The 15,812-nt window shown below is 44.6% G+C and overlaps 1 protein-coding gene across 3 annotated transcripts in view; it reads left to right on the top strand.

Moving 5' to 3' along the window:
• ING1 (RING/FYVE/PHD zinc finger superfamily protein) overlaps window positions 1-15,504 on the top strand; it is a 35,619-nt gene extending 20,115 nt beyond the window's left edge. For all 3 annotated transcript variants that reach the window (XM_087385916.1, XM_087385917.1, XM_087385915.1), the window contains 6 exons: window positions 13,656-13,843; window positions 14,069-14,132; window positions 14,437-14,533; window positions 14,702-14,825; window positions 15,016-15,223; window positions 15,321-15,504. In XM_087385916.1, the coding sequence (XP_087242042.1) occupies window positions 13,656-13,843; window positions 14,069-14,132; window positions 14,437-14,533; window positions 14,702-14,825; window positions 15,016-15,126 (584 nt within the window). In that variant the 3' untranslated portion in view covers window positions 15,127-15,223; window positions 15,321-15,504. The remainder of the gene's footprint in view (window positions 1-13,655; window positions 13,844-14,068; window positions 14,133-14,436; window positions 14,534-14,701; window positions 14,826-15,015; window positions 15,224-15,320) is intronic.
• Window positions 15,505-15,812: the final 308 nt, after the last annotated feature.

A 15,812-nucleotide genomic window follows, 5' to 3' on the forward strand; every position in this document is an offset into this window, starting at 1 on the left:
GTGAGTATGTGTCACATGCTTTTGTACAGTTTTGTGAAGCTAAGGGCATTAAACAGGAACTCACAGCCCCTCATAATGCATCTCAAAATGGTGTAAGTGAGCGGATGCATCGAACTATTCAGGAGAAGGTTCGATGTATGTTATCTTATGCTGCATTGCCCCATGGCTTTTGGGCAGAAGCCGTGCAAACAGCAGTTCACATTATTAACAGGTCGCCAAACAAGGCTTTGGAGTTGAAAGTGCCAGAGGAGGTGTGGTCTGGCAAGCCACCTTCATATAAGCACTTACGTGTGTTTGGCTGCGAGTGCTTTGCTTATATATGCAAAGAACTGCGCACCAAACTGGAGCCAAAGTCTTTCAGATGCATCTTTATGGGTTATGGTGACGAAGGTGAAATGGGGTACAGGTTATGGGATCCCGTTAAACGGAAGATTATACGCAGCAATGATGTCATCTTTAAAGAGGATAGTGTACACAAGGAACCCGTGCAACCTGTGGAATACAGGAGGGTTATTTATGATGATGTTGGACAGCAAAGAATGCCCATTTATATGCAGCAGCAGGCTGCTGCAGATAACCCTGTTCAAGAGGGTATACAGGCTGAAAATCAGCCAGATAATTTTGCCAATGATGCACCTCTGGATATGCCAGCAGATGGGGCTGTAGAACAGCCAGATATGGTGGTACAGCCACCCGTCATGCATGACGAACAGGCTGGACAGCAGCCTAATCCGGAACATTTTGTTAGGAGGAGCACCCGTGTACAACGGCCTCCTGACAGGTTTGTTCCAGGAGCCAACAATGTGGCTGATTTTATTATGCTGAAAGATTGTGGTGAGCCTTCCAGCTTCAAGGAAGCTATGGGAAGAACATAGAAAAGGAAGTGGGAGAAAGCCATGCAGTCAGAAATGGACTCCCTACTTCAAAATGATACATGGGACTTGGTGCAGCTACCTGCAGGCAGAAAGGTTTTGCCATGCAAGTGGGTTTACAAAGTCAAAGTGGATTCAAATGCTTTACCGAGGTATAAGGCCAGATTGGTTGCCAAGGGATTTAAGCAGGAGAAGGGCATTGATTTTGATGAGATCTTTTCCCCTGTAGTTAAGATGACTACTTTGAGAGCAGTGTTAGCTCTTGTTGCTCATGAGGACATGGATTTATGTCAGATGGATGTGAAGACTGCTTTTCTTCATGGAGATCTCCATGATGAGATCTATATGAGTCAGCCAGAGGGATATGCTGTTAAAGGGAAAGAGCAGCTTGTGTGTAAGCTCAAGAGGAGCTTGTATGGACTCAAGCAGGCGCCAAGAGAATGGTACAAGAAGTTTGATGCCTTCATGCAGTCCCAAGGGTATCATAGGTGTAAGACCGATCATTGCTTGTACACCAAACGGGCAAAGGATGGCAGTTTGATGCTACTCATTCTATATGTGGATGACATGCTGATTGCCAGTAAATCTCAGCAGGAGATTAGTACTTTGAAGAAACACCTGCATAAGTCTTTTGACATGAAAGACTTGGGTGCTGCAAATCATATTCTTGGCATGCGGATTACTCGTGACAGGTCCAAGGGACTTTTGTTTCTGTCACAGAAAGAGTACATTGACAAAGTACTGCAGAGGTTTAAAATGGAGGGGGGGAAGTCTATTAGTACCCCGCTGCCTCCACATTTAAAACTCAGCAGTAAGGATAGCCCCAGATCAGATGATGATAAGGCTGAAATGGCCAAGGTTCCGTATGCATCTGCAGTTGGTTCTTTGATGTATGCCATGGTTGCCACTCGTCCGGATATTGCTTTTGCGGTGGGAGTCATCAGTAGGTATATGGCAAATCCAGGCAAGCGGCACTGGGAAGCAGTGAAAGGTGTCTTGAGGTATCTCAAGGGTACCAAAGACTTGTGCATATGCTATGGTAGGCAGGATGCATTGGTGCATGGTTTTACAGATTCAGACTATGCAGGGAATGCAGATAACCAGAAGTCTACTACCGGTTATATTTTCACATTTGCAGGAGGTGCTATATCATGGGTGTCTCGGTTGCAGAAATGCGTTGCACTGTCAACTACTGAAGCTGAATATGTTGCAGCCACTGAGGCTTGCAAGGAAGCAATATGGCTTACTCGGCTGGTGGGAGATTTGGGCATTACAGGAGATATGCCAGTCTTGCATTGTGATAGTCAGAGTGCTATCATGTTAGCAAAGAATCCGGTCTTTCATCAAAAGACCAAGCACATAGATGTGAAATATCATTTCATCAGGGAGGTACTGAAAGACAAGCGACTTGAGCTTGTGAAAGTGCATACTGATGATAATCTTGCAGATTTGCTCACTAAGAGCTTGCCTACAGAGCGGTTTGCACATTGCCGCCACATCATGGGATTAGGATGAGACCACTCTTATTTTATGGTCTTGTATACAGTAACTATATATTGCTGTAATTTTTATTCTTTTCTCCCCTTTAGGCATATTGCCCTTTAGGTGGGAGGTTGTTGGGGTAAAGGCACATTGCCACTCCTTTATTAAAGATATGACACCTATGACTGTCTTAAGACAGTCATAGGGGGAAAAAACCTAATCCTAATAAAACCTATGAGTTTGTGGTACAACCGAAAACTGAATTTAAAACTGTCCACAGCTCTAAAAACTGAATTTAAAACTGTCTACAGCTCTCCCTTCTCCAAAGCTCTCTCTCTCTCTGGACAAACACTAGGGCCCAGGACAAATTGTCGGGCTGGACCCCCCCGAAGGTCTTTATTACTTTTAGAAAAACTGTTACAAAAGTTCAGCTTCAAGCTGTCTCGTAAGTCTCTCTCTCTTACGTGAAAAGAAAATCCTTCTTTACAAGGGCTTCAAACCCCATTCAAATTGGCAACATGCCACTTGTCTACAATCTAGACTAACTCTTATTACAAGCCACTTAGGGCCATTCTGGAGTCTTCCAGGCTCTCGGTCACACGAACCGCTTCCTAGGTGCTTGTCAGGCTCCCATCTCGCTTAGGAAAATAATCCTTCCTAGTACCTGCAACAATTAATTAAAGCGCACCACCATGGTACCCATTAATTGTTAGCGCTTTGCATGCAAAATAACACACTGTGGACTAATCCTAGTCACGGTGGGCGTCCCCACTGAACACATGTGCACATCTAGACAAATATATATATAAATAAAAATATATATATATTTTCTCTGGTTGACCGAGGTCAACACTCTTGATTATAATTAAAGAGCTTCGACCAAAGGTCAAGGCGCCTTAATTATAGCCAAGTCTCTCCAACCGGAGTTGGCACATCTTGGTTAACCGGGGTTAACCCTCTTGGCGCATGCCAAGTCTTGTTGACCAAAGTCAACATTCTCTGACCGTAGTCAGGTTTACTTGACTGGAGTCAAGTATCTTTGACCGTAGTCAATCCTTTGACCATTAAAATGACTCTTTGACCGTAATTAACACATATAACATTCTTTAATTAAGATCAAATAAATGGTCAACTGTACTTTGACTTAGGATATTTACATTGTGGTGACATCCCCTCGGCTTCTATTTAGTTGACCTCAACTGAAAAGCTTCCTTGTAAACATCCAAAAGCTGTGGATGATCGGATAACATGTCTTCGTCCATCCACTTGGCATCTAATGCCGTATAATTCTTGAATTTTACAAGATACCTGTAAAATTCCTTACCCTGAGGGCCTTTACGTACAGTATGGTACACAATTTGCTCGGGCTGAAGGACTTCCTCCAGCTCATCCACTTCTGGTGGATCTTCTGATACTGGTTCTGTAGGCTCTGGTCCTTGAAATTTCTTTAGAAGACTCACATGGAATGCATTGTGAATCCTCCAATGCTCTGGCAATGCTAATCTGTATGCAACCTCATTTATTCTTTCTGTAACCCTGAAAGGGCCATAGTATCTGGGAGATAACTTTGCATACACTTTCTGTTTGCCTTTAAACTTGCGGAGCCTAGCTTTTTCAAACTTTAAAAGTACCCAGTCCCCTTCCTTGAGATCCAACTGTCTCCTATGTTTATCTGCAGCTCTTTTATGTTTCTCTTGAGACCTTTCAATTGCTGTCCGGACTTGGCTGTAAGCTGTCTGGAGGTCTCTTACAAACTGATCAGCTGCAAATATTCCATCTTTAGTCTTCAATATAGGTGGCAAAATCACCTTCCCATATATGACTTCAAAAGGGGCTTTCCCTGTAGAGCTATGTACTGTATTATTGTAAGCAAACTCTACTAACGGTAGGTACTTTTCCCAATCTGAACTTTGGTCACCCACGTAGCATTTCAGCATATCCAAAATGGTAGAATTTGCTACTTCACTTTGACCATCTGTCTGGGGATGGAAAGAAGAAGAAAAATTCAGATTCGTCCCCATGTTATCAAATAAAGCTCTCCAGAATAGACTGGTCATTCTGGGATCTCGATCACTAACAATGGACTTAGGCATACCATGATGTTTAAAGATCTGTGCCATAAACAACTTAGCCATATGATCTGCCTTTATGGTTTTGCGAACCGGAAGGAAATGAGCTTGCTTGCTGAATCTATCAATGATAGTCCAAATCCCATCATTCCCTGACTTTGATCTCGGCAAATCAAAAATAAAGTCCATTGTAATATTTTCCCATGGTGCCTGAGGCACGGGAAGAGGCATAAGTAGGCCAGGTGCCTTCTGTCTATCATACTTCATTTTCTGACACGTAAGGCATTCAGTAACAAACTGATGTATATCTTTCCGCATTCCTGGCCAAAAGAAATACCTCTCTAGAGCTAGAGTTGTTGCTGTAATTCCTCTGTGTCCAGCATAGGGAGGTGCATGGCATTCCCCCAAAATCTTTTTCCTCATCTCCTGGGTGATGCATAGGCAATCATCTTTCATTAAATACCCATCTTTCAGGGAATAGTGACTGGTAGATTGTCCTGCTTGCATCTGCTGTAAAATTTCACCAAAATCAGAATCATGAGCATATTGTTCCCTCATGGCTTCCAGGTCCTGATGATATGCAATAGTTACATTATTGACCTGGGGTCTTCGGGACAAGGCATCTGCCACTCTGTTCCGAATTCCTGGAGTATGGACAATCTGAAAATGATACATTGACAGCATGTTTGCCCATTTCATATGCTTCTCTGAAAGCTTGGTCTGAGTCAAAAAGTATTTCAGACTTTGGTGATCTGTTTTGACAGTAAAATCTGCACCCAAAAGATAGTGTTTCCATGTATGGATAGCATGAATTATAGCCAATAACTCTTTCTCATAGATTCCTAAATATCTTTCCGCATCCCGAAGTCGTCTGCTTTCATAGGCTACTACATGACCATTCTGATGCAATGCAGCCCCAACACATTCTCCACAAGCATCACAATCCACATCAAAAGACTGGTACAGATCCGGAACTACCAGAATAGGCTCTGTAGTCAACTTTTCCTTGAGTGTATTGAATGCTTTCTTCTGTGATAATCCCCATGTGAAAGCTGCATTTTTCTTAGTGAGGTCATGTAATGGAGCTGCGATATCAGCAAAATGTCTGATAAATCTTCTGTAGTAAGAACACAAGCCTAAAAAGCTTCGAACTTCATGCACAGTTTTCAGCTCTGGCCATTCCTGAATGGCACGGATCTTCGCTGGATCCATTTGTATCCCATTCTTGGATATTATATGCCCCAGATAGTGGATTTCTTCCAAGAAGAACTCACTTTTCTTGCTGTTTGCATAGAGCTGATGATTTCTCAGCTCTTGAAACACTATAGCAAGATGTTCTCTGTGCTCTTCCTCTGTCTTAGAAAAAACTAAGATATCATCAAAGAAAGTACCCGTAAAATGCCTGTACTTCCGGAAGATGCGATCCATCATTCTATTGAACGTGGCTGGAGCATTTGTCAATCCAAAAGGCATCACTAAGTATTCATACAACCCGAATGTTGTGCGGAATGCTGTCTTATGCACATCCTGAGGCTGTATCCTCACTTGGTGGTAGCCACTCTTTAAGTCTATCCTGCTGAAAACTGAAGTTCCATTTAGCTGATCCAAGACATCATCAATACGCGGAATAGGGAATCTATTCTTGATGGTCATTTTGTTCAGTGCGCGATAATCGACGCACATACGGAATGAACCATCTTTCTTCTGTACTAACAGTACAGGGGAACAAAAAGGAGACGAGCTGGGCTGAATCAAGCCTTTGGACAGCAAGTCCTGTACTTGAGCCATAATCTCCTCTCTCTGAGTCGCACTGACTCTATAAGGGGGGTCTGTTTGGTGGCTCACTACCAGGCATTAACTCTATCTGATGATCTTCTGGTCTCTCTGGGGGTAACTCCCCTGGCAAAACATCAGAAAAGCAATCTTTAAAGTTTACCAAAAACTGAAACTTATCTTTGTCTGCATCATTCATTTCAGCATGCATATCAGTCTCTTTTTCTTTTACAAAAACCATGTACGCAGAAATTGCAGACTTTATTGCTTTACCGCATGAAACATCAGATACAATGGGAATAGTATCCCCTTTATTCCTGGCAATTACACGCTGATTTTTCCCCCTATGTACAAATTCCAGCACTCTTTCAGGAAGAGTCAACTTCACTGCCTTACGATGAAACCAAGGCATCCCCAAAACTACATCATAATGTTTCAGTGGAGAAATGAAGAAGTCTTCCTGATCCACATAACTCTGAATATGAAGACGGAGCTTCCCTATCAAGGGAGTAACTGGCACAGGATTCCCACAAAACATTTGATCGGCATCCAAAGCCCTGCCTAGCTCTTCCGTCTTTATTCCCAGCCTCAGGGCTAGATCCTCTGATATGAAATTATCAGTAGCCCCTGGATCAAATAAAATCAGCGCTTGCTGGTCTCTAACTTTGCCCCATGATAGCAGCAATTCTCGTTCTTCTGGGTTCAAAGCATGACCCAGTATATCAGGAATACCCCCCGCCATTGGCTTTTGCGGTCCTCGTGGCTTCTCTGCCTCTTTTCCCTTCGATGATGAAGGCTTTTCTGGGCACTGGGCAGCCACATGCCCCTCTTTACCGCACCTGAAGCATTTCCCATCTCTACGGAATTCCGCTATCTGTTCAGGGGTAAAATTAGATTTGCCTTTATAGGTCTTTGAGAACTGAGTACCCCTCGGCTTCTGAGACTGAAACCCTTTCTTTTCAGCCTTAGGGGACTCTTTCTTTTCTGATTTTTGAAAATCAGATTTCTTTTTATCAGCACGTCCTGCATGCAAGGATGGCACTGTAGATGGATCTTGTAGCGGTACAAGACTCGCTACTGAGGCTGAATGCATAAGATCTTGAATATTCTTTGCCCCCAAAGCATTCACTACTGCCTGAATTCTTGGAGTGAGACCTGCTCTGTACTTCCTCATCTGGGTACCTTTGGAGATCTTTTTGAACGGTGCAACCTGCAAATAAGCATCCCAGAACTTTTGGTTGTACCCATCCACTGTATCTCCTGCATCCATGTGCAAGCTGTCCCAGTCTTGAAGAACATGGTCTCTGAACTGTTTAGGCATGAACTGCTGGTAGAAGGCTTTCTTGAAGCCCTTCCACTTTCTTGGGGCTGACCCATCTGTAGTCAGTGCACTCCACCATGCACTAGCCGTTGCTGTTAAGTGTAAGCTGACCATTCTTAATTTGGAGGATTCTGAAAATTTCTCTGTACCAAATGCAGCATCAAACTGTCTGATAAACTGCAATGCTTTGTCTGTATGACCATACTGTCCATTGTAGGTCATAAACTTGACAGATTTTCCTCCCTCTTTAAATTCCTTGGTCGCTTTGGAAGACTTTCTCTTCCCAGACTTCTCGTGTTTCCTTCTTTTCCTGGATGGTTTATCTGATAAGGAAGAAGAAGACACAGAAGTCGAACTCGAGGTAGACGGTGATGGACTAGGAGATCGGTGACGATGCCTCGATCTCTTTTTACTATGGGACCGTCTCCTATGAGATCTATGAGATCTCTCTCTCTCAGACTGTACACGGGAGTGTGCCTCTGGCATTGGCACGTCATATACTGGATTAGGCATAGCCTCTGCTGGAAACAAATGCTGAGCCCTGGGATCCCTTTTAAGATTTTCCAGCTCTTGTATACGAGTGCGTACCATTTGTTCAAATTCTTGTTGAGTTTGTGGCACATTCCTCTGTCTTGGATGCTCATCCCTATCTTGAGAATCCCACTGGATAGGTGATTGATCCATATTCTGAGATCTGCAGATTTCTCACACAGTGCGGGTAACTGATGCACACTACCTTTGCTTTTCCAACAGAAAAGGTACCTCAACAAGAGGTGTTTTGCATTCACAATCTATGCCAGTACTGGCTGTCAGTTCAAGGCATGTACCCACACAGTTGCCAAAGCATCATCAACTATGTTGCCCTTTTCTGGCTGCTGCAGATGGCTTCAAAAGGCATCTGTTTTTCCCTCTTTTTACTGCTCAAAGGCATGCATTCTCCTTTTTCTGCAAATCTCTGTTTTCTCTGCTTTTCTCTGGTTTTCTGCTACTTTTCTGACAGTAAAAACCTGACAGGCTCTTTTTTTTTTTTTTTTTTTTTTTTGGGTGAAAACAGTAACCAGATGGAGTGACTGTTAGTTAGTCTAACCAGACTAACTGGTTCTGGTTACACCAACCAAACTGATCTGGTTAGGCCAGATTAACTGGACCAGAGTTGAACTGACTGGACACTGGTTCAACTAACCAGAGTTAACTGACTGCAGTTGACTTAACCAGGGTTTCACTAACCACAGGTCAACCAACCAGGGTTTAACTGTACCAGGGTTAACTTAACCACTGGTCTGCCAGGCTGGCTGCTATGTCAGCATCTTGCAAGACCTCTGCCACGTGTCCTGCACCACGTGTCCCACGCCACGTCAGCTCTGAGCTGGATGCCACGTGTACTGCCACGTCATCAGCCTGCACATGCTGCCACGTCAGCACCCACGCGTGCCTGCCACGTCAGCTCTGTGTATGCCACGTGTCTGCCTAGGTGGCACCTTGGCCACGTCAGCTCAGCCAAAGGTTTCAAACCTTGGCTAGGCAGGAATCATCGCGCGTCGCGCCTTGTTGATTGATCTAAGCCTTCACGAATATGCGCTGAAGGTCTTCGTCGACAGCTCTGTTAGACAGCGGATGATACCTCACGTTGTCCGTCCGTCGGATATTCACGGGACCCCCGATAGTGGCGCAATAGAGGCGTACACATTCATCACAAACTCGGAATCCCCCATCGCAAAGGCGTGTCCACCTTCATGCTTTGCGTGAAAGTCGATGTACAGAGATCAGTCCCTGTAATCCGTTCATCGATGTCTGGTCTTGCCCCGTCCAATTTGAAGCCCCAAGCCTGCCAACTGCCACCTCTCTGGGCAACGCCATCCTTTCTTCGGGGCAACGTTGGATCTTCTCTCTCGTGCTGAATCGTCACAACCTGAGAAGGTTATGAACCTTCGCTCTGATACCAATACAACCGAAAACTGAATTTAAAACTGTCCACAGCTCTAAAAACTGAATTTAAAACTGTCTACAGCTCTCCCTTCTCCAAAGCTCTCTCTCTCTCTGGACAAACACTAGGGCCCAGGACAAATTGTCGGGCTGGACCCCCCCGAAGGTCTTTATTACTTTTAGAAAAACTGTTACAAAAGTTCAGCTTCAAGCTGTCTCGTAAGTCTCTCTCTCTTACGTGAAAAGAAAATCCTTCTTTACAAGGGCTTCAAACCCCATTCAAATTGGCAACATGCCACTTGTCTACAATCTAGACTAACTCTTATTACAAGCCACTTAGGGCCATTCTGGAGTCTTCCAGGCTCTCGGTCACACGAACCGCTTCCTAGGTGCTTGTCAGGCTCCCATCTCGCTTAGGAAAATAATCCTTCCTAGTACCTGCAACAATTAATTAAAGCGCACCACCATGGTACCCATTAATTGTTAGCGCTTTGCATGCAAAATAACACACTGTGGACTAATCCTAGTCACGGTGGGCGTCCCCACTGAACACATGTGCACATCTAGACAAATATATATATAAATAAAAATATATATATATTTTCTCTGGTTGACCGAGGTCAACACTCTTGATTATAATTAAAGAGCTTCGACCAAAGGTCAAGGCGCCTTAATTATAGCCAAGTCTCTCCAACCGGAGTTGGCACATCTTGGTTAACCGGGGTTAACCCTCTTGGCGCATGCCAAGTCTTGTTGACCAAAGTCAACATTCTCTGACCGTAGTCAGGTTTACTTGACTGGAGTCAAGTATCTTTGACCGTAGTCAATCCTTTGACCATTAAAATGACTCTTTGACCGTAATTAACACATATAACATTCTTTAATTAAGATCAAATAAATGGTCAACTGTACTTTGACTTAGGATATTTACATTGTGGTGACATGTGGTGTGGCTCATCACTTCACACCCGCATCTTTTGTGTCACCACTCTCTCTCACTCTCTCCCCCTTGTACTTCTCCCTCTTATCTTCCCTCTCATGAGACTACCATGAGGTCAGTTTAGAGGATGACTTGGCCTCACAGTAAGGCTGTGTCATCTGCAAACTCTAAGTCTAGCAGCTCCTCCTCCTGTCTGATTGGGAGCCTCAACCCTGTGAGGCCCGTTACCTGTGATCTCAAGTAGTAGCCCAATGCCTCCACCACAAAAAGGAAAAGAAAGAGAGCTAGGAGACAGCCTTGACGGACCGAGCGAGAGAGGAAAGGCCTTGCCCGCGTAAAGTGCCGACTCCTCTAATTCATTTATCTGAGAAACCCAACCTCTGCATAGTGCCCTCCAGAAAAGACCACTCCACGTTGCCTTCTCAAAGTCCAACAGAAGGATGGCCAAAGACTACGACTACTCGCGGGCCCAATCCATTGCCTCCCAGAACGTGAAAATGTTGTCCAGAATGCTGCGCTCTTGAACAAAGCCAGTCTACATGTCATGGATGATGTCGGTGAGATGAGGCTGTAATCGCAAACTCAAGACCTTGGCTAGGATCTTGTATGCGGTGTCAAGTAGGTTGATCGGTCTCTAGTGCTGAATGTTTGACTTGTCTCCCCCTTTCGGGTTCAAACATATCCACCCCATGCTTAGGGACTGAGGAAGGGAGCCCTTGTCGAAGATCCTCTGGAAAGGTAAGTGAAAAGGGGTGAAAAAGATCTTCCAGAAGTTTCGGAAGAAGGAAGCCATCTTCGCTAGGACACTTTTAGGTCGGGAGGGCCTTGAGGGATTCCCAGAGCTCCTCATCTGTGAAAGGCTCCTCGGGACTCCTACCGTCGGAACGTGGTCCCAAACTGTCTCACAGGAAACAAGGCATGCTAGAGTCATTCTCTTTGCCTAAAAGAGCCGGCTGTAGAAAACCGTGGTCAGCTCTAGAATCTCATGTGGATCGGTGTACATAATGCCCTACTGATCCCGTAAATGCTACAACTGCGTGCCTGCCGATTGAGGTCCAGTGGTGTGAAAGAACTGCTTCGTCATCCTGTTCCCCTGCTGTACCCTACGGGCCCGGGTGGAGTGGTAGGAGAACTCAGCCCGCTGAACATCCTTGTCCTGGAGCTCAAGGTGCGCGCTCTCATATCTGTTACTACGCCACTGGGATCCTGGGTCCTACTCCCTGACCCTCTCTATGGAGGCGAGGTCTGGTTGCAGTGCACGCTTGTGCTCCTGAAGAGCCCTCGTGCGTCTAAGGGCGTGAGATTGCAACTCCTCACTGCTCATCTGAATCGCAATTGCCACCCACGAAGCCCCTAGCCTTCGTGAGATGCTGACTTTGCTTGCTGCCAAATCTCTGCCATAACCTGTTGAATCTCCTCATCTTGCAGAGGTCCTCTAGAATGCGGACCCCCTTTTGAGGAGGACCCCGACAGGGCTGCTCTAAGTAGAGTACTACCGAAGAGTGGTTTGACATCATGGTGCCTGCTAGAATCCCAGTAGAGCCGCCTCTGTGGAATGCCCAGTCCCCAATGTAGAAGTGATCCAGCCTCTCAAGCAGTCCATCATGTCTCCTCTGGCTGAATGAGAAGCAAAGGCTGCCAGGTATCTTGCTGAACTCTGGCTGTCTCCACATGTCTCTACCATTGATTGTGAAGATGAATTGCTCCCATGCGCTCCGCTTTGATGTTGGCATCTCGGAAAAGGAGGCACCCCCCTGCTTCCTCCCTGAACTCCACGTTGAAGTCTCCTCCAATGATCTAGGAGTCAACATCTGGCAGACACTTTGTCAGCCTTTGGCATACACATTCACGATCCCGATCCTGGACTCTCCCATCCTGACTCCCATTCAAATTGCCCGCCCTGGGATAAGCTCATCTTGATCGTAAACTCTGGGGCCATCGCCTAGGAGACTAAGATGCAAACCCCTCTGCTCCGTCCTATGGTAGGAGACACACCTCCGGGGCCTCTCCCGGGAAGAAGGAGATGGCACGCAGGATGTTTGATGTTGAGAACATGTGCTCTTGTATCAAAAGGAAATCCACTACTCGCCCTACCACTATTCTTTGCAACTGCTGTCGAAGGATTAGGTACCGACCTTTGCAACTCTTGCCAAAGAATCAAGTACTGCGGCTGAGGTGCTTGTTCCAAAAAAATTGCCTTTGTGACTTTGAGGGGGGTTTGGGGGGGAGTAGTCCGTGTCCGTGCGACAGTGTACCAGGGAGGACGCCGGCTCTATGCCAATCTTCCGTGCCTAGTGCAACACGAAGGAGAGAAAGCAGAGACCTTTTACATTGGTATTAGAGCCAGCCTTGAGTTGTGTTGGATCTTATTGGATGATGGTACTTGTTGAGAAGTGCTAAGGAAGAACTTGCTCTTTTAATCCTTCTGTGTTTGTAGGGTGTTTCTAGACTTAAGACTCATGTGTCCTTTCCGTTCTTGTCAGGAGGACGTGAATTCTAACGTAATTGAATTTACGTTCAAAAACCTTGGACCTCTTGAAAGTGAGGAGTGGGATGGACAATAGCAAAAAGGAAGGAGGGTTGCAGCATAGTTCACAATAACTAAATTTACGAGCAGTGTACTTTTTGTTTCGTTGGAGATTCTCTATGCTAACGGAGTGCGACACACTGGTGTATCGTTTTAGCAGGGAAGGTGTGGCTTGATACCTAAATTTCGTCATAGGTCTTTTTAGTTCAGATGTTAGCATGTCAGGCACAGCCGTAGTTTTTGTGGAGGATAGAGTACTTGCTCTTAAGGATCTCATCACAACCCTTGTGATGGGTATTTGCATTCTATGCAAGATCACAAATTCTCCATGGCTATTGTTTTCAAATTCTAGAAACTCAAGTTCTTATAGATCGCTTGTTTCATTCTGAGTCTGTATGGATCCGTATAAAGGAAGCACTAAGTACAGCCTGTTGCCTGGATTTATCAAAATTCTGACCTTTAGAACTTTTAATGTTGGACTTACACGCGTATGGATTTCCTAATATTTCAAAACCTGTGACTGCTGATTATTGCAGCTGACATTTTAAAAAAGGCCAGAGTCCACTTTTTTGCATCGTTTTCCAATTGTTTCATTCCTTCTTATCCTACACATAAGCCCCTGAAAACTCCATAAAGCATCTTTCTTTGTCAGAGGCAATGCAAATCTTGATTTCTGGTTTTCACATGCTTATGAGATTCTGTTATTTGCTACGACTAGCAGCAACTTACATGTTTTTGTGGTCAATAGAATGCCAGAAGCAGCTAGAGGAGCAATGCAAGCAGGAACTGGAGGATGCTAAAAATGCATTGGAGTCTGACAACATGTTGCAAGATGGCTCTGCCTTGAGGTTCTCTAACAAAGTAGTTGTGGCAAATAAGTCCTGTGAAGATATTGCCAATGAGAAGATAGCATTGGCCCAACAAACCTATAGCATGGTATGTATTTCACATCCTCATATCCGACATTGGATTTTGGACTTAAGGGTGCCTTATACTGGGCTGCAGATTTTGAGAAGTAGAGAGTTACTTTGGGACTTCAATCTGAACCTGCAATTTGTGAGTTAGCGCAGTGAGGACTTTATTTCATTCTAATCTGTTATCATACTATGAATCTTATAATACGTCAAGCTTCACAATGGTGTTGGTTTTGTAAAATTGCAGGTGGATAGCCATATACAACGGCTGGATAAGTACCTCAAGAAGTTTGATGAAGAACTAAGACGTGGTCTGTCAGTTTGCCTGCCCGCCCCCAACCCCCCCATCAAAAAAACACACACACACACATATTTTTTTGGGGGTGAAAAGACACACACACACACACGCGCGCGCACACACGCACATGTTGCATGCCCATGCCTATGCCTATGCCTATGCCTATGCCCATGGGCACACGCATCATGGACACAATCCAATGTCCAGTTTGTGTGACTATACTGTCAAGTTTTGGTAATTAATCATTTTACAAAAACGAGGTCCGTCTTCTAGAAGAATGAGCTGATTTTTCTTGGTTTGGTAACTGTCGGTTTCAGAGAGTGAGCTCCTAGGAGGTCCAGCTGCTCTGGAACAGAGGGTTGATGCTTCTGGTAGGGTTGGAAAGGAGGGTGATACCAAAGCCACACGCAAAAAGTACGGTTATCTTTAACCTCATTAGTCTTCTCTACACTTAAAGATTACAATTCATGAATCATGGCCTTTGCCTGATGTTCTTGTTGGTTACTGTGTCTGCCTAGAATGGGTAGGATTATGAGCATGGCTGATCCATATCTGTTTATACCTGACATGACTATTTTGCAGAGGGCAGGTGGTGGAGCAACCTGTCAGCATGGACCTTGATCTGCCAATAGATCCAAATGAACCTACCTATTGCTACTGCAACCAGGTCTCTTTTGGCGAGATGGTTGCATGTGACAATCCTGATGTAAGATTGGTTCCCCTCCCAAGTTTTTATTAATCCTCCAGAGGAGAGTGCGCCATGTTAGTCCAAGAAAGAAACCACAAAGGAATGGAAAGAGACTCAGGATTGCAAGGATTTTTAATGACACTCATTATCTGCCTTCCTATGTGAGCATTCTGTATTGTTTCCTCTAACTGTTTCCGTCTTGCTGCAGTGTAAAATTGAGTGGTTTCACTTTGAATGTGTGGGCATCAAGGAAAGGCCCAAAGGCAAATGGTACTGCCCAGATTGTGCAGCTTACAACAAGCGGCACAGAAGTAGATAGCTGGTTTTCTTGATGCAAATAGCTTTGAAACAGCTGCAGATAGCGGGTGGTTCTGTAAAAAGTGCATCATTTTGTCTTATTACCTCGGTGGGTGCAGGTGAGTGCTACTAAGCTGAATTGAGTTTGCATGCTAATCACATATCAGTTTTTGTAATCAGGCTTGACCTAACTCCGTTTATTGTTTTGACTTGTAGGGAAGCTATGTGAACTATTACTCAAGGCAGCATCTCTTAGTCTCCTGTCATGGCCTCAATTACGAAATATGTCATCCAGATCCTGAAAGGGAGTGTGGATTATATTTGAATGTCGACATAAATTATGTTTGAGTCTGGCTTGTGTAGCCAAACCTTGAAAGAATGCATGTTTTTACTGTTTACAGTTGAAGAGTGTTGAGGTTTGTATCAAGATTAAGCTATGGTATGCAAATAAGGCTTCTTGATCTTATCTGTTTGCACATTGCAGTTGGGCCAAATATTGGTCTTAGAAAATGGTGGGTTTTAGAAACTGATGCTCTATTCAGATTTTCTGATTTTGCCATTCTTTTAAATGTAAGGGAGGGCCTACTTTGTTCCGCTTCATTTTGAATCAGCCAGATCTGGAGCTGTTATTGGCATCAACTGGATTGACCAAGCTATAATGACTGCTAGGAACGTATTGAATTTATGCTGCAGTGGATTTAGAGAAAA

Source organism: Dipteris shenzhenensis, chromosome 15 (genome assembly GCF_047967505.1).
Source record: "Dipteris shenzhenensis isolate YYH24624 ecotype China chromosome 15, Dip_SZ_1.0, whole genome shotgun sequence".
Lineage (NCBI taxonomy): Eukaryota > Viridiplantae > Streptophyta > Polypodiopsida > Gleicheniales > Dipteridaceae > Dipteris > Dipteris shenzhenensis.